Here is a 24,218-nt window from a genome sequence, read left to right as displayed (position 1 = left end):
TGCCCCAGATTTATTTATATATATATATATATATATCATAGAAATGATCAGGCATCTAGGAAAGGAGGCATCTAGGACATGTGCAGGCATCTAGGAAAGGAGCAGGTAGATGAGTAAATACATGTGACTTAGATTGCCAATATCTACCATCATTTAAATGATTATCATCAACAACCTAGAGTGAGAAAGACTTAGTGTAATACAATACTGTATTAGTGTAATACAATACTGTATTAGTGTAATACAACTCATCACAAAGGTTGTACAAATGATTTTGAAAAAATAAAAAAAATCTTTTGAAATGATGCAGTCACTGTTAAAGAGGAACTTTATGAACAGCAGATATGTTAATCCCTTTCCACTACTTCTCTCTTTGTATCCGTCCCGAGGCATCCGGACATTGTATCAGCTCCCAACGTCCTCTGTTGGACGAAGCCTTTGGACGTCCACTGAGACGAGGCCGACTCTGAGAATCCTGAGACATCTCCAGTTAGACTCTGTGGTACTCAGGAGATCCGAAGTCCATGATCCTTACACCAATACAACATTTATCTGACTGTATATCACAATCACACCCCCAGTGTCACCCATATGAGGATGAGGTTCCCCCTCGAGTCCGGTTCCGGCTCGAGTCTGGTTCGAGTCACCTCAGACTTGCTCATAGGGGAATAAATACATACACACTGTGAACTATATACAACTAATAATAATCTAGAATTTTTATTCTGTTAATTCTTATTTCTTTTATTATTCGTTATTTCCTTTATCATTAATTATGTTTACCTTCTGCTCTATGTTTATGTTCTGTAAAGCTGCTTTGAGACAATGTCTATTGTAAAAAGCGCTATACAAATAAACTTGTATTGAATTGAATTGAACTTTACAGTTCAGTACGAATCCCTCTAAACAATAGAATTCACTGCTGTTGGTCCAGTTTTGAGTTCTGGTGCATGTTTTCCTAACAGGTCACTGGCTAATCATTTAGCAGCACGACTGCCCAGTTGATTTTCTGCAAGTTAAAGGATATTTATTCCTGAAGAGACATTTGGTTGCCACCCACAGACCATTAAAATGGCCAACTCACCCCCCATAAGGATCAGAAATCCCAGATGACCCTAATTTTTGCTGTGGCTCTCAAGATTCAAGCCTCCTAATGATACTCAAATGTCAAACTGCAATATTCCTAATCTTTGTTAGAGCTGATGTGTGGTCAGAGCTCAGTCTGTGGCCCCATTACTGCTGCGCACACTACATATGGGGCAGGTTGTATGTAATTGTACAGTGACACATTTCTCAATGTTTTCGTTATTCTCAGGTTGTTCTACTTTAGCACATTTAAATGAAGCATTAGCGGGTTAGAGTGCAAAAAAAATCCATATCTATAATGGATGAAATAAAAGAACACAGAGCAGTTTTTGTACTGTACATAGTCTAACTGTCCATTTTTGGAGATCATAAATGACACATAACTGTTCCGTTAAGCACATGAATCCTACTCAGGTTTCTTGACTTAATCGCATAATGATGTCAAAAGTCACATGGGAAGATGGAGATGGTTAAATCGATCAGCTGCTATGATTTGATATGATCTTCAGACTATGCAGTTTTCTTTTCCATACTTTTACTTTGCTTCTTTGATTTGTTGAATGCTTATTAACAATGTTTTTGCGTTCGGGGAAAATACAGTAATAGTTTTGTACACAATGTGTTTATGATGTGGAAAACTATCTGAATAGCTCATATCTCTGAATTATGTCTGAGGTCTGAATAACAATGTGCCAAATTTCGGTATAAAATCATAATGACGCTCTTGAAACTCAAAACAGACCTTCATAAAGATACTTTACTGACTGCGGGTATGACCTGCGGGTGAGGAGTTTTATTATGATGTGGGCTTTAGGAGCTTTCTTTGGTAGGAAAAAAAAGTTTCTGATCAAACGATTATCCAGCAAAGAACATTGCTTATCCCTTATTAGGGCTTTATTCCTGGGAGTGTTTCTGGGATAGACTCTGGACTCAAAGCATGATAAAGTGCTTACTGAAAATGAATGAATGAATGAACTACATGAATTTTTGTTTCTGATATCAAATCTCTAAATTTCAGCCAATACAGAATATTCTGCAACCTTCTTTTACATAGAGTGACACAACATGAGAATGTGTTATCATCAAACTCATTTGTAATGTAAAATAAAAGTGGTAAAATCCGATTGGTTCGTTCCCGGGGGACACGGTGGCTTAGTGGTTAGCACGTTCGCCTCACACCTCCAGGGTCGGGGGTTCGATTCCCGCCTCCGCCTTGTGTGTGTGGAGTTTGCATGTTCTCCCCGTGCCTCGGGGGTTTCCTCCGGGTACTCCGGTTTCCTCCCCCGGTCCAAAGACATGCATGGTAGGTTGATCGGCATCTCTGGAAAATTGTCCGTAGTGTGTGTGTGAGTGAATGAGTGTGTGTGTGTGTGTGTGTGCCCTGTGATGGGTCGGCACTCCGTCCAGGGTGTATCCTGCCTCGATGCCCGATGACACCTGAGATAGGCACAGGCTCCCCATGACCCGAGATAGTTCGGATAAGCGGTAGAAAATGAGTGAGTGAGTGAGTGAGTGAGTGAGTGGTTCGTCCCCTGTTCTAGCCTTGACTTGTAGGAAATGTGCCTTCCAGTTTGATAGCGTGCTTTAGCTCAGTTAAGATCACGTCTTCTTCATTTTCCTCTTCTCATCTGTTCATAAGAAAACTCTTTTAAGAAAAAACAAAGACTACCATTTTGTTCATGAAGTCTACCAGTGGATAAAATCCCATGTTAAAATAACAGAAGCTATACTAATCGTACACTTCGACACATTTGTGAACTCATCCTAGGGAGCTGTAAATTCTTACTTCACTTTATACGCTGTGCTTCAAGCACCACCATGCAGGGTTGGTGTTGTCCCTAGCCAGGGGTTGTTGTTTTGAGGTGGTATCTTTTTCAAGCTTTACCTTTAGAGGTAATGTGAGTTATACAAAATAAAAAAAATAATTGCTGTCAATCCTGGCTTTATTCACCAACCTACCATTAAAAATTTATTACAGATGCTGCAATCATTGTGATGCAATAGTATATTAGATCACTGATTAGTGTTATGAGATGGTATGAATGATGCATCATGGAGCAGAGAATGTATTAGATTATATTAAACGAGACACATGGCTAAAGCCTGGTTTGGGGAATTTTATATATGAGATCAAGGTCTATTTCTGAAAGCAATGGGATTGCTGAAAGTGATCAATCACAGCAACGGGACTGTGTGGTTTATTTCCTTTACCAAACCCTCGACATTCACCTTGACCTGCCAGCAGAGTTTAGCCCTGAAAGCAAAAAAATGGCAAAGCATGAACATTTGTCATTGCTGAACAGAAAAGTCATACCTGTGCTCACGGCAGCTTCTCTGAACAATTACTTCACTGTTTTGTGCTCAAGTCACAACACTACACACTCTTTGTAATGTATGTTCACTAACACTGTTGCTCACGTTCAGATCTAGTCGTTGCTCGTCTCTCACTGATGCTTTCTTCTCTTCCAGTTCACATGCTGTAGTTCTTCTCTCTTTCCTTGCAGACCAATGGCTGCTAGAAGTTTCTAGACAAACAGAGAATTCTACTATATTCTACTAACTCTACTCAATTCTACTATAAAAGTGTGAGTCTTTTTCTCTGCAGCTGCCTCCTGACAGCCAGGATCTTATCTGTATATTCTGGAAAAGCTTCCAACTTCCTTCATTCAGTACAATCGATCTTCCTCTTGCAAAGACACCTTCATGATACCATCCTCCAAGCGTCTCACCTCCACAAGGACCGTAGCTAGACGGAGACCCCTTGGGTTGGCCTTCCCCATCCTTCAAATTCATTGCTTTCTTCTTCATGGTTACTTGTACCATAATCGCTGACTTTCTTGTTCACCAGATCTCTGTATTCCATGACAAACCTGAACTCAACTGAATGTGAAGCTTGTCGCTGATCTTGTTCTCCGGTCCTTCCTCAGTGGTTAATAAAACGCCATACACTGTCGGCAACCACAAAAGATATTCCAGCGTGTCGGAAAAAGTGCAGCGAAGTGTAAAAGCTTGAGTCACTTAACATGTGCTCATTATTTTATCAATTTTCTAAAGAAATATTGATACTGAATGTGCTAAATGACTCATGTCCACTGTAGTAGCACATTACAGCTAACGATATGATTAAAACAAAGAACTCTAGATGTTTCCTTTTTCTCACGTCCAGTTGATTTCATTTAATTTATCTGTCTATTATGAGACAGAAGACAGAAAATGTCGCAAAGTATATATTAACTAAGCAGTAAGATATTGCCTATATTTTAGATATGAGATTCCATAATATCTGTTACATCAGTGGTCCCCAACCTTTTTATCGTCGCGGACCGGTCAATGTTCGACAATTTTACCGCGGCCCGCTGGGGGTGGGGGGTGGGCTGTTATACAATGAAATTAAAATTAATAATTTTAATTTAATTGTATTTAAACATGCATTTTTAACTCACTACAATGCTAAATCAATGAGAACCCTGAGCTTGTTTCTTTACAACGAGACGGTTCCATCTGGGGTAACAGGAGACAATGACACCCGAAGTGTGTCGCTTATGTCCAGTTTATTCCGTTGTTTTGTTTCGGTTGCCGTCACTGCAGAAATCCCCGCTTCACACAGATAGCGTGTCGGACATGACGATAGGGATGTAAGTGCTGTGGTGACAATCTCAGGGTATTCCGCCATGACTTTAATCCAGAACACCGGCAGAGTTTCTAACTTCCTAACGACGTCTGTTTCGTGCTCATTTTTGCTAATTTGTGGGTTAAATTTGAGCAAACACAATATACACGTACACCAAGCACTGTTAAACATGACAAAGTACCGGTGAACAGAGAGAAGAGCGATACACACCTTCTCTCTCCACCAAAGCTACAACACCACTGCCGCTCGCAGCCGCTCAGCTCCAGACGTCACCTAAACTCGGCCCGATATCATGATATTTTGCGCATGCGCGGTATCGGTGCTGCTTTAGGTGACGTCTCTCAGCTCCCGGTTAACCTTTCGTCCATGGAAAGTCGCACAAACCCGAGAGAAATACACCACAGTAAATAAAATGGAAATAATTTAATGTTCCTTGGGCGGCCCGGTACCATTTGGTCCACGGACCGGTACCGGTCCGCGGCCCGGGGGTTGGGGACCACTGTGTTACATTATATCTCCCATTTAATTCTCCTGTTTACATCAGAGATACATAGAAATTAATCATTTATGTTATTAATCAAGAAATTGTGACTCACAAACACACATTTGTAAGTAATAAGTTTATTATAACAATGCTACCGTGAAAGAAAGGTTATGTGTCTCTACAACAGAGCATTGGATTGCAGGGCAGTGGATCAAGTCCAAAGACCAATTGCTCCTTTCTTTGCCCAGTACTAATAGCAAAGTCACCTCTTGAACTGGCTATTCTCATCCATCTGAATGACCCAGATAGCCCTCCATTTATTTTTTCTTTCGTTCCAGATTGGTTTCCTTCACAACAATTGGAGAATATGTACTGAAGTCCTTAGGTCCTTTTTAATCTGATCCTTTTTCCCATCCAATATGGTGGGTGTTGTTGCTGCGCTTTAATCTTCTTTCCTTTTTCCCATTTTTCCACTTTTTCCTCAAATTCAATAAATACAATTCTGGTGTAAATGTGAACATGTGCCCAGAAACCATTCATTTCTTTTTGATATTTAGTCGTGATCTATTGCGTCAACTCCGCCATACTTTTCACCTTGTATACAAATGACTGTCAAACTGACAAGTTCATTCATTCATTCATCTTCTACCGCTTATCCGAACTTCTCGGGTCACGGGGAGCCTGTGCTCAGGTGTCATCGGGCATCGAGGCAGGATACACCCTGGACGGAGTGCCAACCCATCACAGGGCACACACACACTCTCATTCACTCACACACTACGGACAATTATCCAGAGATGCCAATCAACCTACCATGCATGTCTTTGGACCAGGGAAGGAAACCGGAGTACCCGGAGGAAACCCCCGAGGCACGGGGAGAACATGCAAACTCCACACACACAAGGTGGAGGCGGGAATCGGACCCCCGAATCTGGAGGTGTGAGGCGAACGTGCTAACCACTAAGCAACCGTGCGCCCCCGACAAGTTAAATCAGTATATTTTAAAGTATTCTAATGACACTGTGTTAATATCTGTGCTGAATGATCGAGACAATCCTGGGTTTCATCAACAGGGTGTGAATAAGTTGCTCGAATGGTGTGAGAATAATGATCTTGTCATTAACATACTGGCTTAGTGGTTAGCAGATTTGCCTCACACCTCCAGGGTCGGGGTTCGATTCCCGTCTCCGCCTTGTGTGTGTGGAGTTTGCATGTTCTCCCCGTGCCTCGGGGGTTTCCTCCCCCGGTCCAAAGACATGCATGGTAGGTTGATTGGCATCTCTGGAAAATTGTCCGTAGTGTGTGAGTGTGTGAGTGAATGAGAGAGTGTGTGTGCCCTGTGATGGGTTGGCACTCCGTCCAGGGTGTATCCTGCCTCGATGCCCGATGACGCCTGAGATAGGCACAGGCTCCCCGTGACCCGAGGTAGTTCGGATAAGCGGTAGAAGATGAGTGAGTGTTTGTTTATTTATTTATTTATTTATTTGGGGTTTTTTTTGAGTTTGTGGATTATGTGATGTTGTGTAAGTGATGATCGCTGCAAACATAGAAAATATACTGTGATGCAAGGAAAATTTCAGACATGTTCTGACAATAAAGTATCATATCATATCATATATCATATCATAAATCTATATCTTGCTAACTACATTTAGCTTCTTACTGTGTGTTATAGGGATTAACTAGTGTAGATGACACATTCTGGGAATTAAAAAAGACCCTTTTTTACACAGAACACATTCACCACTAAATTCAGTGACAGCTCAACACATTCACGGCGCCTCTTATATTTTTATAGATGTGAACTTCACACACTGCTGAGATCTTGTTCCCACAAATATGTCATGCACGTAGACGTTAAAAAAAAAAAATCATTCAAAGTACAAGAGGAAAAGTTTTGAGCTAATGACTTGTCGGTACAGGAAGGTTGGAGCGATCTTGTTGAGAGATCTTTATATGTTATTAGGTTTGGGTTTGTGGAAAATCAATAAAGCTCATGTATAATATTGTGCAAAAGTCTTCGCACCCCTGACCATCACACCCATATGTGATCGTGGATAAATACTTAAGTACCTTCCCAAACAGATCTTTATTTTGAAATCTCTGTTGCTTAGTAATCCCTAAAGATTGGACTTTTTAAGATATTTGATTCTGTTGTTCCTGTGTTTAGGTTAATGTCTGACAGGAGGTTTGCATGTTCTTCCCATGTTCCCACTTCACTCCCAGTCTTCTCAAGGCAGGACTCTGTACTCTACATGAACCTGACTGTGAAATACTGTTTACTAGAAATTAATACATTCATTCATTCACTCATTCATTCCTTTTATATATACTGTATATACCAACCTTCCAAAAGTTTGGACACACCACCTTTTCAACAGGACAATGACCCCAAACACACCTCCAGGCTGTGTAAGGGCTATTTGACCATGAAGGAGAGTGATGGGGTGCTGCACCAGATGACCTGGCCTCCACAGTCACCAGACCTGAACCCCGATCGAGACGGTTTGGGGTGAGCTGGACCTCAGAGTGAAGGCAAAAGGGCCAACAAGTGCTAAGCATCTCTGGGAACTCCTTCAAGACTGTCGGAAGACCATTTCAGGTGACGACCTCTTGAAGCTCATCGAGAGAATGCCGAGAGTGTGCAAAGCAGTAATCAGAGCAAAAGGTGGCGACTTTGAAGAACCTAGAATATGACATATTTTCAGTCGTTTCACACTTTTTGTTATGTACGTATATAATTCCACACGTGTTCATTCATAGTTTTGATGCCTTCAGTGTGAATCTACAATTTTCATAGTCATGAAAATAAAGAAAACTCTTTGAATGAGAAGTAGGTGTGTCCAAACTTTTGGTCTGTACTTTACACACACACACACACACACACACACACACACACACATATATATATATATATAGTTAATAACAGTGTATGTTTTCTAAAAACTTTTGTTTGTTTGTATAATTTTTGCTTATATTCTTGATGGTAGTTGACTTCAAAGTCCCTCCCGCATCCAAATATAGTCAGTGTCATGCTTCTGCCTGCTCTGTGAGCATTGTGACCCATTTAGTCATCTGTGCTTTATAACCCTGTTCTTCTGGGCTCATCCCCAAACAGATGGGTGCTGGGAGGAGCACGCAGAGTTTGGATCCAGCATTAAGTTATGACACCTGTCACCTGCTGGTGACACACACACACACACACACACACACACACACACACACACACACACACACACACACACACACACACACACACACACACAGCAAACTAAAATAGTACAAATCTCAAGGCAAATAAAACAGGTCTGCATCCATGTATAATTATGATATTTAAATTAGTGTTATCAGGTAGTATAGAAATAAAGATCACTTTTAATATGGTTGGTAAAAAAAACATGTCTGCTCCTGTGAGTGGCTTTACAAGGAGGCAGTAAAGATCTGCACTTCATAAACAGATTGTCACCGACCAACCAAAACTGCTTGAGTTACCACCTATTAAGCCTAAAGACGAATAGAAATTTCACAACCATGAATTGAGACATTTAAATAACAACTCTCAGTTGTCTCATCTCTTCTATGTCATCATATTGGACACATATCTGGACAGCCCGTTATTCGTGAGACTGCTGTATATAGAACCACTTGGAGACTAACACACCGTCTCTGAACTGCCGTTGCGTCGGTCAGCTTTGTGCTCAGGTCTTCATCAGAGAAGTCATCAGCAGGAAGGAATTAGTGTTAAATCTGTATGAATATTTCTAAAATGATTTATAAATCATGATGTTTTAACCATCCAAGTTCCACATTCAGGAGTGGATAGGCTGCTACAGTAATATGATTACTTTTTTCTAACTGCCTTTGACATTCAGAAGCTCCACAGTGTAACAGAATGACATATACGATACAGACGAAATTGTATGTACACATTTGCAGTTGAAATATACATACAAATATATGTACGAATGTGCAAGTCTGAGAAAAATGTGCAACTGAAGTAAACAGTATACATCAGCGGTCCCCAACCTTTTTATCGTCGTGGACCGGTCAATGTTTGATCATTTTACCGTGGCCCGCTGGGGGTGGGGGTGGGGGGTGGCGGCTATACAATTAAATTAAAATTAATACTTTTAATTTAATTGTATTTAAACATGCCTTTTTAACTCACTACAACGCTAAACCAATGAGAACCCTGAACTTGTTTCTGTACAACGAGACGGTTCCATTTGGGGTAACAGGAGACAATGACACCCGAAGTGTGTCGCTTATGTCCAGTTTATTCTGTTGTTTTGTTTCGGTTGCCATCACTGCAGAAATCCCCGCTTCACACAGATAGCATGTCGGAAATGACGATAGGGATGTAAGTGCTGTGGTCACAATCTCAGGGTATTCCGCCATGACTTTAATCCAGAACACCGGCAGAGTTTCTAACTTCCTAACGACGTCTGTTTCGTGCTCATTTTTGCTAATTTGTGGGTTAAATTTGAGCAAACACAATATACACGTACACCAAGCACTGTTAAACATGACAAAGTACCGGTGAACAGAGAGAAGAGCGATACACACCTTCTCTCTCCACCAAAGCTACAACACCACTGCCGCTCGCAGCCGCTCAGCTCCAGACGTCACCTAAACCCGGCCCGATGTCATGATATTGTGCGCATGCGCGGTATCGGTGCGGCTTTAGGTGACGTCTCTCAGCTCCCGGTTAACCTCTCGTCCATGGAAAGTCACACAAACCCGAGAGAAATACACCACAGTAAATAAAATGGAAATCATTTAATGTTCCTTGGGCGGCCCAGGTACCATTTGGTCCACGGACCGGTACCGATCCGCGGCCCGGGGGTTGGGGACCACTGGTTTAGACAAAATGTATGTACAAGTGTGCAAGTATGAAATGTGCAATTAAGTGTTGTGTGTTCCATGGTGTTAATTGTTAATTGATCGTAGTAATAATTGTAATCTTCAGCTGATCGCAGCTGGAGGAAGGGATGTTGGTTGCACTTGAAATGTATCTAGGATATAAAATTAACGGCAAAGTCTGTAAAACAGCTGGTAGAAAATTGGTGGAGATTACAGAAGAATTGTCTGTCATCCAAAAAAAAAAATTAAAAGAGAGAGAGAGAGAGAGAGAGAGAGAGAGAGAGAGAGAGAGAGAGAGAGAGAGAGAGAGAGAGAGAGAGAGAGAAATCATTGAGCCTATTAACGCAGTTGAACGCCATATGAGACCAAATGAAAATTGGGTTTCCACAGGGAGAATTATTGGGACTGAGCAACCTGTTTGTGACACAGAGGAATATAACAATAATTATACTAATAGCCGGCGGTTACTATTGGAGGTATAATGCCTCAGACTATGCAAATGATCTTATACTGTACATAAAAAACATCATAAAAGACATTGTCTACACGTTTTCTCCATCTTTATAAAATATATGAAAAATATTTTTTGACTGCTGTCAGGTAAGCCATCTGTGCATCGGTCAGTTTGGTGCTCAGGTCTTTATTAATGAACATTTGAAAACTTGGCAGGAAGGAATTAGTGTTGAGTCTGTGGTGAACTCGGAAACTGTTCTGACCTCTTAGTGACTCTTGGTTCCACAATGTCACTGGACTATAAACTGTTGTATAAAGGACATTATTTATGTTGACATTATGTCCTGTTCAGTGTCACCTAAATGAGGATGAGGTTCACTCCTGAGTCTGGTTCCTCTCTGGTATCATCTCAGGGAGATTTTCTTCACCATCGTCACCTCAGGCTCATTAGGGATAAATGTTAGAGATAAATAGTAACTTCATTTTAAACTTTAAACTTTTTATTCTGTGTTTATACTTCTGTAAAGCTTAATGTAATTGTAATGAGTCTGTCTGGGTTTTCCTTTGTTTCTGTCTGCTGCCTTGAGTTGTTGTTAATTGTTTGCTCCGCCCACTTCTTGGTCACCATGGACACTAATTGTACTCAATCTTTCCTCCAGGTGTGTTGTCTTTGTCTCTGATTGTCTCTGCTTTGTTATTGGTTCTTGTTCACTATATCTACTCTGTTTGTTCACTTCCCTGGGGTTAGTCGTTGTCGGTGTAGTATGTTGTCTGGTTATGTCCCTGTCCCTGTCCTGCTCTGTTTTGCCTGCTTATCTATGTGCTTGTTTCTTGTCTTAGATTAATAAAACTTTAAACTGCATTTGGATCCTCACTCGCCTTTGTCTCTTCATGACAGTAATGCTTTTATAAATTGTTAATGTAAATTGTTACAAATAAACTAAATTGAATTAAATTGAATATGTCAACTAGATATCAAAGACTTTCCTGTCAATGTGATCTTTGGTTACTAGACTCGTATTCATTATATTCATACATTTCACAAAGACATTTGAGGGACAGACTGAATACATTGGAGGTCCTTGGACGTCTGAAGCAAAGGAGACGCTTGGATAATTAGTCAAATATTTGTAAAATTGCACTAGAATTTCAGATATCTTTAGATACTGTTACAATAAACTCCTAGAAAACTTTATTGGATATTTTATCATTGGTTTAAAGCACTGGGATGGATCAGTATAAACAGCAGCTTGAGGTGGAAAGGGCAAAACTTTCCACTGGGCAAAAGTTTAAGAAATCTTTCTAGGTTTTTTAACTCACTTCCTGTACATAAAGCAGATGGACACCAGGCCAGCTGGGAAGTACAGGTCTTCTCGGGTCTAAATAAATGTACCTGACCCGAAGTGACCCGAATTACTTTTTACCCGAACCTGATGTGTATATATATATATATAAGAAAGACTTGACCTGAGACAAACCCAAAAAAATTAGACCAGAGTCCGACCCGAATGTTGCGTAACTATACTACTACTAAAGTAACCGATCCAAAATTGATTAACAGGTCTGTTTCAACGAAAATTAGCTTGTCACAAGCGGTCTTTGCAAACGGAAAAGAGGTTGGAAAAGGACTCGAGTCGATGCACACACACGAGATACAGTAGTTCAGGTCTTCTCGGGTCTGTTCGGGAAAAACATATTCATTTTAAATTACCCGAGACCCGATGCCGCTATTATTATACCCGACTCGTGTCCGAGGCATAAGTGAAACTTTTAGACCCGAACCCGCTCGGGTCTCGGGTCGAACCTCGGGTTTTCGGATGTGAGTGGACCCGTGAAGACCTCTACTGGGAAGCCTTGCTGAAAAACTATGTCCCATATATGACTCTATGTCCTGGTTTCCTTCTGTTGTTAATTTTCTTAATATTCTCTGCTTTTGACTTCTGGAAATAAACCTCTTTGTGCATGAATCCAAAGCTGTCCTCTATGTCCCATTCATTATCCCTATGCTGGTGACCAGAGAGCTGTGGGCTTTAAATACAGTAAGTATGTGTTGTGGATGACTCTGTGTGTATAATGAAGTAAATTAGCATACAATAAACACCACAAAATGGCTTGGGACAGTACAGTAATTGTTGCTTATGGACTTTTACATTTATAAAGTAAAGAAATTGTGAACTTTTATTGTAACTCATCGTGTAACTTCACAGATTCTCTATTTTCTATGGAAAGAGACACTGTAATTAGCTACAGTTAACTGAATACCTTGTGAGCCTCAAGAGATGTAGAACTGTCTTTTGGATGTAAATATGGAAGTATTTGCTTAAGTAAACATGTTAGAAATGTTATGAATGAATAATATTCAGACTAAGGGAAGGGCACAGGTTATGACCAGTTTCTCAAAAGCTAGGAAGTCAGATGTAAGTGCAGAGTTTTAATGAGTAAAACTATTAATAAACAAACAATATATACAGTAGTAAATTGAGAAATAGGAAATGGGGCAGATCTTTTTCTTACAGAGCCCCACAGTTATGGAACAGACTTCCAATTATTGTTCGGGACTCAGACACAGTCCAGTGTTTCAGACTTACAGTGTTTAAGTCCAGGCTAAAAACACATTTGTTCAGTTTAGCTTTTTATGAATAGCTTTTCTTAGGTAAAGGAGCAGACCTGGAGGGTTCATGGGTATAGAGTGTTTGGTGAACTGGGATGTCTGGATGCTGTCGACTTACCACCCTCGCGAGTCGCTCAGGTTTGCAGACTGTGGAATGGTGGGACGCTTTACATCCCAGGAAGCCGTCATGTCTGTCACACCTTCTGGCTCTAGCCTTTTAGTTTTGCTGTCATAGCTAGTCTTGCTGGAGTCCTTAATGGTCTCGCACCACAGTACCTGAGAGATCTTTTGTTTTCTTATGATCCGTCACGCCTACTTTGATCAAAAGGTGCAGGCTATTTGGCAGTACCTCAAGTACACAAGGCTACAGCAGGGGGCAAATCTTTTTCTTACAGAGCCCCACAGATATGGAACAGACTTCCAATTAGTGTTTGGACTCAAAGTCTCTGTGTTTACGTTCAGTCTGAAAACACATTGGTTTAGTTTAGCTTTTTATGAATAACTTTTCTTAGGTACTGTAAAGCAGCAGACCTGGAGGGTTCATGGGCATAGAGTGTTTGGTTAACTGAGATGTCTGGATGCTGTTGGCTCACCACCCTCACACCTGTGGAGCTTCTGTACTAGAACAAATTCCTTGTATGTGAAAACATACTTGGCAGTAAAGATCTTTCTGGTTTTGATTCTGATTCAAGTCGCTCAGGTTCGCAGACTATGGCATGGTGGGACGCTTTACATACCAGGAAAAGCCCTCATGTCTGTCACACCATCTGGCTTTAGACTTTTATTTTGATCATCTCTTCTTAGGTCCTATTTAGCAATCCCGATGTTCTACCTCTGGTTGGAGTCTCGTAGCCGGTGTGTAGTCTGCCAGGGATTGATCGGCACGGTCAGCCAGTGACTCATATCATTGCTTAATTTTTTTAAGCACGGTGGCTTAGTGGTTAGCATGTTCGCCTCACACCTCCAGGGTCGGGGTTCGATTCCCGCCTCTGCCTTGTGTGTGTGGAGTTTGCATGTTCTCCCCGTGCCTCGGGGGTTTCCTCCGGGTACTCCGGTTTCCTCCCCCGGTCCAAAGACATGCATGGTAGGTTGATTGGCATCTCTGGAAAATTGTCCGTAGTGTGTGAGTGTGTGAGTGAATGAGAGTGTGTGTGTGCCCTGTGATGGGTTGGCACTCCGTCCAGGGTGTATCCTGCCTCGATGCCCGATGACGTCTGAGATAGGCACAGGCTCCCCGTGACCCGAGGTAGTTCGGATAAAGCGGTAGGAAATGAGTGTTTCTGTACTCACGTGAAGCTGTTTTGAGACAATGTAAATATTTTAAAGTGCTAAACAAATAAATGAAAGTGAATTAAATTAAATAGAACCAAAAATTAAGCACTACACTAAGACAAGGCAAAAAAAAAAACCTCAACATGAAAAAAAAAAGCTACTTTTGGTGCAAATAAAACATAACAGTAATTAGGGTAATATACTGTGGTAACTTATTACAGGAAAACAATAGATGTGGTACAAACAGGAAAGGAATTGGGGCAGATAATATGTGAAGAAGAAATGAAAAATTGTGGGTGTTGGTGCTCTCTGGTGGTCCGGGGAGAATTTCTCCACAACAATTGATGCTTATATTTTCATGAAGTAATTGTGCATGCAAGTACTGTATGCTGTGTGTGTGTGTGTGTGTGTGTGTGTGTGTGTGTGTGTGTGTGTGTGTGTGTGTGTGTGTGTGTGTGTGTGTGTGTATGATATACTACACCGCCTTTAATAAAACAAAGAAAATCTAATCCTAATCTGCTCTCACGGTCAGACGAACTGCATCTGAAGACAAATTTAAGCACTATGTCTTGGTTTATTCATATTTACTAAATAAAGATGCACTTTTATATTGGTTTGGTGCTTAAGGAACCCTGAGCATGACAAGATATATGCCTGATATTGTTCACCTGCCAAAGAAAAGTCAGCAATTCAAAGGCCCAGACTTCAGCCTGTGAAAGAAAACACTAGAGGCAAAAAAAAAAGAGCAAATGAACAACTACAACAAATGAAAAAAAGCACAGTTTATTATTTTCTCCTACACATCTCTGTTCATGTTTAACTTCATTCAGATTTAATTAAATGGAATTTTCTTGCTGTGTTTAACAATAGACAGAAATTCATGTATGTATTTAGGTTTACATCCGTAATGAGCAAGTAAGGATTAAAACGCCATGAAAATGAAAGCTTGATCATCAGACATGTCACAGTCTACAAAACAGATTCGGTCATTCTGCAGAATACTTTATGAGCTTCTATTAGTAATGAAGGATGTGTAGGGAATCAGCATCTAACTCCAACACCAGCATTAGTTTCACAGGGCCACATCTTAGGAGGGCAACGGCATCAAATTGATCTACTTACCGCCCAGATGGCAAAGCTCTGAGCCAATACACCAGCTTTACAGGCACCAGTACCAGAAAACTCTCAGTCCATCCCTTCCTGCTAATTACAAGGGATTCATGCTGCAATGCTCACTTTATTCTGCGAGCCAAGAGGGGATTCTGGAGTGCACAAACACAGCATAGTTCACCAATTTGCATCAATAAACATACTGGCCTGGTCCCAGGGAGTTGAGCACCTGAGCTCTGAAAACAGAAGCTTCTTTAAACTCTTTAAGAGAATGTTTGGCCATTCTTCTGAGGGCAAGGGGATTGGTGACAGACTGCAACAGTTACACTAACCTGGAAGCAGGCAGTAGATGGAATGAGCCAGAAGTTCCGGCCACATACCATAACGGGTTCAACACTGGCATTCTCATGGAGCTTGCATTCCAGGATGATCAGGTGCATGCCACCATGATGATCAGATCTCATTGCATTGATCATCCTGTCCATCACACACGTGAACATTTCACACCTATTTGAGCCCCAGACCTCTGAGCCATTACAGCTGGGTCAGATCAAGTTAAAAGAAGCAGAATGACAAAATCGAGAGAGGTTGAGCTTCTACCTTGGCAACCTAAAGCACAGAGTGGTGCAATGCCCATCATGGTCCTTTGACAGACGTCCAAGTTCTGCAGTCCACCTCTGAGTGAGTATCCTCCATTGTGAGGTCTGGACTACTGGGTCAGAGCAGCTCTAAAATGACAGGTCTTCACAGTATTCACCGTTTACAACGTAACAACTGTTGTTTTTGGATTCAAGAATAGGAAGGAACTGTTGAACTGGTGACAGGGTCACAGTTGCCCAAGAATCAAGTGACCAAGACTCATGCGTGTGTGGAGTGAAGGTCCGTCTGGACCAATCCCACAGAGCTCCTTCAGAACAAACTGAACTAGTTTGCATGTTCTCCCCGTGCCTCGGGGGTTTCCTCCGGGTACTCCGGTTTCTTCCCCCGGTCCAAAGACATGCATGGTAGGTTGATTGGCATCTCTGGAAAATTGTCCGTAGTGTGTGAGTGTGTGAATGAGAGTGTGTGTGTGCCCTGTGATGGGAGATGATATATGGATATATATGGAGTATATAAGAGAGATGATATATGGATATATGGCGTATATAAGGGAGATGATATATGGTGTATATAAGGGAGATGATATATGGCGTATATAAGGGAGATGATATATGGATATATGGAGTATATAAGGGAGTTGATATATGGATATATGGCGTATGTAAGGGAGATGATATATGGTGTATATAAGGGAGTTGATATATGGATATATGGTGTATATAAGGGAGATGATATATGGAGTATATAAGGGAGATGATATATGGATATATGGCGTATATAAGGGAGATGATATATGGACTATATAAGGGAGATGATATATGGACTATATAAGGGAGATGATATATGGATATATGGCGTATATAAGGGAGATGATATATGGAGTATATAAGGGAGATGATATATGGATATATGGTGTATATAAGGGAGATGATATATGGTGTATATAAGGGAGATGATATATGGTGTATATAAGGGAGATGATATATGGAGTATATAAGGGAGATGATATATGGATATATGGTGTATATAAGGGAGATGATATATGGTGTATATAAGGGAGATGATATATGGATATATGGCGTATATAAGGGAGATGATATATGGAGTATATAAGGGAGATGATATATGGACTATATAAGGGAGATGATATATGGATATATGGCGTATATAAGGGAGATGATATATGGTGTATATAAGGGAGATGATATATGGAGTATATAAGGGAGATGATATATGGATATATGGCGTATATAAGGGAGATATATAAGGGAGATGATATATGGAGTATATAAGGGAGATGATATATGGATATATGGCGTATGTAAGGGAGATGATATATGGATATATGGTGTATATAAGGGAGATGATATATGGATATATGGCGTATGTAAGGGAGATATATAAGGGAGATGATATATGGAGTATATAAGGGAGTTGATATATGGATATATGGCGTATATAAGGGAGATGATATATGGCATATATAAGGGAGTTGATATATGGATATATGGTGTATATAAGGGAGATGATATATGGATATATGGCATATATAAGGGAGATATATAAGGGAGATGATATATGGTGTATATAAGGGAGATGATATATGGATATATGGCGTATATAAGGGAGATGATATATGGATATATGGCATATATAAGGGAGATGATATATGGATATATGGTGTATATAAGGGAGATGATATATGGATATATGGTGTATATAAGGGAGATGATATATGGATATACGCCGTATATAAGGGAGATGATATATGGATATACGCCGTATATAAGGGAGATGATATATGGATATACGCCGTATATAAGGGAGATGATATATGGATATATGGTGTATATAAGGGAGATGATATATGGATATACGCCGTATATAAGGGAGATGATATATGGATATACGCCGTATATAAGGGAGATGATATATGGATATACGCCGTATATAAGGGAGATGATATATGGATATATGGTGTATATAAGGGAGATGATATATATATACGCCGTATATAAGGGAGATGTAGAGACCTTTCCACAGCACTGTTTTCTGCAGATGGCAATGGCATAGTGGTGAATACTCATAATAGTGTCAACTGCATAAACATCCTCGACAGACCACCATGAAACAATTGCAGTCAGTACTATTATCAGGTTGCACGAGCCACTGAGAAGAACCTATGAGTTCTTGGCAAAGTTTAGACAGGAGGGCCGTAAAGTCTTACCCAAAAACAATTTGTCAGCTGAAAAAACACCCAGTATTAGTGAATGAAGGACGTTAAACACTCAGACGCTCAAAACGCTCAACAGCTGAGGAGACACACAGCTGCAGTCCAAAAATAACAGACATTTCAGGAACAAATAACAAAGTCCTATTTCCTTGTACATAATGAAAATGCCACTGGTCCAATGAGAAGATGGAGTCAGAAGTAGATTTGATGCCAGAGGTAATATCAAAAACCATGTACAGAGCGAGAGATTGTGTACAGCTCACACATCCTTATGACTAATTCAGAGCAGGAAAATGCCATACACAACATCACTTATAAAACAATCAGGAAGCCTAGAGGCAAAGCAGTTCAACTAAAGTGTACACTGGCCTCTACTGCTGATTTTATCTCAGTGCTCTTAGAGCTTTTTACAGCAAAGTAGTGAAATGTTTATATCGCCCCCTACTGCTGATTTATGGTAGTGCATACAGTGACAGTTTGTTACTAAATGTCATGTTCAAATGACATTATAAATTATTATCTGCCGTTTATAAATGATTGTTTTCAGGATATATTTACAGTATATAACAGAAATTGTAAATAGAATATTTCCAAATTATGTTTATGTATCAATTAAGTTGCGATTTATTTATTTGTTTGTTTGTTTTGTTTGTTTGTTTGTTTGTATGTTTGTTTGTTTGTTTGTTTGTTTGTTTTAATTACAGTATCTTTATACCAAGCATTCTAAACGTTTCACAAAAGTACAAATCACTGGACATTAATTGAATATCAGGTCTTTCTTGCTGTTCCAAAGTTCACATCTATTTGCTGAAATGTAAACACCCCTATCCAAATTTTGCTATCTTTTGGAACGTGTCCAAGTGGATGAAAAATGCAGTCAAAATGAAAGCACAGTTTCACCACATTATTTGTTTGACTGAAGATTGTTAGATTTCAGGCTTTATTCAAGCTTTAATGATGCAATTTAAAAATGGAAAATTACTTCCATTAAAATTAAAATTAAAATTACTTCCTGCTTGGTAACATCATCTATGCTGAGGGGGGAAAAAAATCTAAGATAAAAAAAAATGTAAGATATATATATATATATATATATATATATATATATATATATATATATATATATATATATATATATATATATATATATATATATTATGTAGTCCACAAACACTTTTGAGTGTCTTTTACTGTAAAAATAAAAAACACACATCTGTGATACATTAGGATGTACACATTTTGTCAAATTATGGATAATGATCTACATCTATCACTGCTATTAGAATAAGAACTTTGCTTAGCCTTTACACAGGAATATTATTTCAAATTATGTGAATGCTGCAGATTCTGTTATTCGCCACAACATCATACAAACCCCCCCCAAAAAACCTACCAAAAACTAACCATTAGTCTGATTTTTCTGGTAATCATTATTCTAGGACAGATGGTAAATATTTACAAGACCTTACAAAAAAATGCAGCAGTCAGAGAGGTCAGGAAGGGGTTAATTTTGTGTCTTTGCTCTAAAGGGGCAGAGACAGCATTTTCTTTTCACACATGCATGTCACCATTCCTGTGAAAGCTTGCTGGACCCAAGAATACTGAACAACAGGTAAAAACAGTCTACTAAAAGTTTAAAGAGCCAATTTAGTTTTTAATATTTTTTTTTCTTCATCATTAATTTAGACTGTTGATCAGGACAGAAATTCAACTTTGCTGGACTGAGTGTCTTCTCTAAACTGAATGGATTCTAATTTATGAAATTGAAAACTTTACTGTTAACAGTTATTACCGTTCTTTCCTGTAAACAGGGATGCAGTTGACTTTGCTGGTGTTTTTGGCACTGGGAACATCGCTGGTGTGGGCTGATGCTACCACAGAGGAAGCAAAGCTCATGGAGGACTCGACTGCCTGCTCGAAGAGTTGCTCCTGTCTTATTGATGACTACACTTCAGAACTCATCGTCTACTGCAGTTCACGAAACCTTACACAGACTCCTGCTGACGTCCCTGCATCTACGCGTACTTTATGGCTAGACGGAAACCTGTTTACTTCCCTTTCAGCTGACACGTTTAAAAATCTGAGCAATTTGGACTTTTTGAATCTACAAAGTGGCCATCTGTCAAGCCTTGACTCTCAGGTGTTCAGAGGCCTCCATACTCTCGCTCATCTACACCTGGAGCGAAACAACCTCCGCTCGATACCTGCTACCATTTTTCAGAACACCCCTGGCCTTGCTTCTCTCAATCTTCACAACAACCAACTGTCTCGCATAGATGAAAGGTTATTTGCAGGTCTCTCTCATATGTGGCTACTGAACCTTGGCTGGAACTCCATTGCGGTTCTTCCCGAGACAGGATTTCATGACCTGCATGGTTTAAGGGAGTTGGTGCTTGCTGGGAATCGCTTGGCTTATCTACAGGCTCAGCTATTCCAGGGTCTTGCAGAGCTAAAGGAGTTGGACCTAAGTGGAAACTATCTAAGAGTTATCAAGGCCAATGTGTTTCTGAAACTTGCAAAGCTGCAAAAGCTTTACCTTGCCCAAAATCAGATTGTGACGGTGGCACCTAGAGCATTTGTGGGCTTGAAGTCTTTGAGGTGGTTGGATCTAAGTAGAAATCGTCTTTCTGTCATCCATGATGAAACATTCCTTGGTCTACACAGCTTACATGTACTTCGCTTGTCAAACAACTCAATAAGCAGCCTAAAGCCAGGTACGTTTCGAGATCTGCAGTATCTTGAAGAACTCTGTCTATGCCACAACCAGATTAGAGCTCTAGGAGAGAGAGTTTTTGAAGGACTGAACCATCTGGAGGTGCTTAACTTAGAATACAATAGGCTACAAGATGCACGAGCAGGAAGCTTCATGGGCCTTAACCACTTGGCGGTGATCAAGCTCACTGGTAGCTGTATCCACAATCTTCCAGACCAAGTATTTAAGGGCCTGTCAAAGCTACACAGCATTCATCTTGACAAAGGCTGTTTGACCAAAATATCCACCCAAGGTTTTGCTGGTCTGACAGGCCTTCGACGACTTTTCCTTCAACACAACAATATCTCTGTGGTGGAGCGTCAGAGTTTTGTGGAGCTCCTAGGGCTGCAACAGCTTGACCTAAGATACAACAAACTGGCATCGCTCTCGTCCCACACCTTCTACGGATTAAAGAATCTCGATTACCTTCTGCTATCCAACAATTTCCTCCGCCACATTCCTTCAGAAGTACTTCTGCCATTGCAGCACCTATCTTGGCTGGACCTTTCTGGAAATAAGCTGGAAATTCTACTTAATTCAACACTACATATGCTGCCACTTTTACGGTACCTCAACCTGAAGGACAATTTGCTCACCACACTTCCACCTTCCGTTCCAGATCGCTTAGACCAACTCTGGCTATCAGGTAATAAGTGGAAATGTGACTGTAGTGCTAAAGCGTTCAAGGATTTCAGCTTGCAGAAGCCATACGTGATTCCACGGCAGGTGGAGACCTTGGCAGAGGGTGAAGAGCCACATACACTTATTACAATCTATAACAACATCACATGCACCAGCCCACCCAGTCTTGCTGGACTGGACCTGCGAGATGTCAGCAGTGAACAGTTTTGCTGAAGGTTTTCAACCTAGCTTCTACAAACATGACAAATTATTATTTAATTGCGAACATTCAATATGTCTGTGTTTGTGACTTCGTTTTGTCGTCGTATGTATCACAAATTCTTGCTGTTTAGCCATATTTTGCTCAGAATGCACTTAATTTAATCAACAACAGCGATCTATCTCAATACCATATCTTACCAGTGACTTGAATGATTAAGGATCCTAATATTTTGATTCCAAAGTATCACAATACTTGCTTTCCTATTGGATATTATTTGTTATGCCACATAAAATTATAAATAATAAACTTTTGATTTAATTAGTAGAAAAGTTTTTTTTAAGTTTTTGTTGTTAAGTTCATATTTTATGAAACTTCATGAGTTGATTTACAGAGTAACTGCTGAACTATCTTTCAGAAAAAAACAGGTTGTGTTTGGTTTAGCAGACCTAAATAAATATTAACACACAACAGCTAGCGACCATCATACACTCACTGGGTTACAGAATTGTAGACCAAAACAAGAACTTAAAAACACATAGAACTTTATATGGAAGTAAAAAAAAATGGGCTGTATGATATCACAAACCTACATACTTACACGTCATAGGGAAATTTATAAATTCAGAACATTATTATAAATTTATCAGTTTATTCCTAATGAGGTGACGGTGGTGAGAAATAAACTCCATGAGAGGATGTAAGGTAGAAAATCATTTTATAAGGGAACCTCATCGGGGTGACACCAGAGAGTGTGATTAGAAATCGTTTCCTTCTATAACTTACGTTTGGTCGACACCCGTATCCTGAGCAACTTATATTTATCTCTTACAACTTAGGATTAAGGGCCTTTCTCGAGGGCCCCAGCAGTGGCAGTTTGATGGTCCTGGAATTTAAACTCACAACCTTCCTTTCTGTAGTCCAACACCTTAACCACCAAGCTACCACTTCCTATAACCATGTACCGTGTGATCAAAACCTGCTATCGAGTACCAAGAAATTCATTCTAGTTTTAACAAGAAGTGTGTCTCGTGAAAATAAGTTGAGGTTATGAAGAGGTTATGATCACTGACAGAGGCTTATGATAACGACTCAGAATATTTAGACTAAAGCATTCATTTCAATAAATAGAGGGAACAAATTTTGTTCACAAACTCCCAACAAACACAGATGCCTACGAACGTGGACGCACTGGACTTCACCCCCTACACACACACACACACAAACACACACACGCCCACACACACACACACACACATCCCTTAATCTGTGTTTAATCAGCCATACACAAACTGTTTAAAGTACTTCATTTCTCTGTGAAGCATTAGCTCAGTTTACGCTCCAAGCCTTTAGTCATTCCTCTGATCCTCCACAGTTAACAGTAGTTCTACCTCAGATACTGTTCAAGGTTTGTCACGTATCGATCGGAGGCTATCTTACTGAACTGTATTGTAGCAGATTCACTGGTATCTTACTGAACTGTATTGTAGCAGATTCACTGGTATCTTCAAATATTGTTCCTTATGAATTAATCATGTGAAAGCCTGAGGTTTACACATGATATATGATACTGAAGCTGCCTGCGGTGACAACTCCTCAATGTTTTCATATCAGACCAACGATACCTAAATTCACAGCAGGCCTGGGACGAGGTGGATATGGGCTGGGCGGGGGGGGACGACACTTTTTGTGCTTTTCTAAAATTTATTTTCCGCCGTCACTGTCAGATAATTCAATGTAAAATGTTAATACGTCTATAGAATAGTCGATATAAGAAAATATAAAGCAATACATCAGACATCCTGCAAAACTAAGTAACTAACATAGTTGTGCGTACACATTTTTTGATGGTTCTTTATTGACTTTTTGTCAATCTTTTTCGATCTATTTCATATATTCATACTGCAGCCATAATCCGATACTACAAGAGATATCCAGTCTATTTTCTACGTAAGACAGTCTACTGTATATTCTAAGTAAAATTTTACATTGTGGTCCACGTCTTGCACTTTTTTAGATGTCTTACTGTCAGTAACTGGTATTTTCTGTAAGATTAAGTTCGAATTAAATATATTCAAAAGTATTCGGTTCTTTGTCCATCCTATAGTGAGTGTGAGTGAATATACCCACTATTAATCTAGCGTTCTAATTTATTAAGAAATAGAAGAGAGAAACTGGAATATGAATGGAATGGCTAATATTAAATAAACGTGATCTGCACATGCTCAATGACGCTCCTTATCTCCTAGGCAACAGCACAGCAGCGTCATGACGTAAAACTG

The 24,218-nt window shown here is 39.9% G+C and overlaps 1 protein-coding gene across 1 annotated transcript; it reads left to right on the top strand.

The window, feature by feature from the left end:
• The first annotated feature begins 19,810 nt into the window (after window positions 1–19,810).
• Window positions 19,811–22,260, top strand: igfals (insulin-like growth factor binding protein, acid labile subunit). Its single transcript, XM_027134063.2, has 2 exons — window positions 19,811–19,955; window positions 20,155–22,260. The coding sequence occupies exon 2, from the start codon at window positions 20,157–20,159 to the stop codon at window positions 21,948–21,950; it is 1,794 nt and encodes a 597-aa protein (XP_026989864.2). The 5' UTR covers window positions 19,811–19,955; window positions 20,155–20,156; the 3' UTR covers window positions 21,951–22,260.
• Window positions 22,261–24,218: the final 1,958 nt, after the last annotated feature.

This window comes from Tachysurus fulvidraco, chromosome 24 (genome assembly GCF_022655615.1).
Source record: "Tachysurus fulvidraco isolate hzauxx_2018 chromosome 24, HZAU_PFXX_2.0, whole genome shotgun sequence".
NCBI classification, from domain to species: Eukaryota; Metazoa; Chordata; class Actinopteri; order Siluriformes; family Bagridae; genus Tachysurus; species Tachysurus fulvidraco.
This window is presented reverse-complemented; position numbering and strand designations above follow the sequence as displayed.

Bases quoted from the DNA above. Each gene is read 5' to 3' on its own strand.
- igfals (XM_027134063.2), top strand. From the start codon at position 20,157: ATGCAGTTGACTTTGCTGGTGTTTTTGGCACTGGGAACATCGCTGGTG.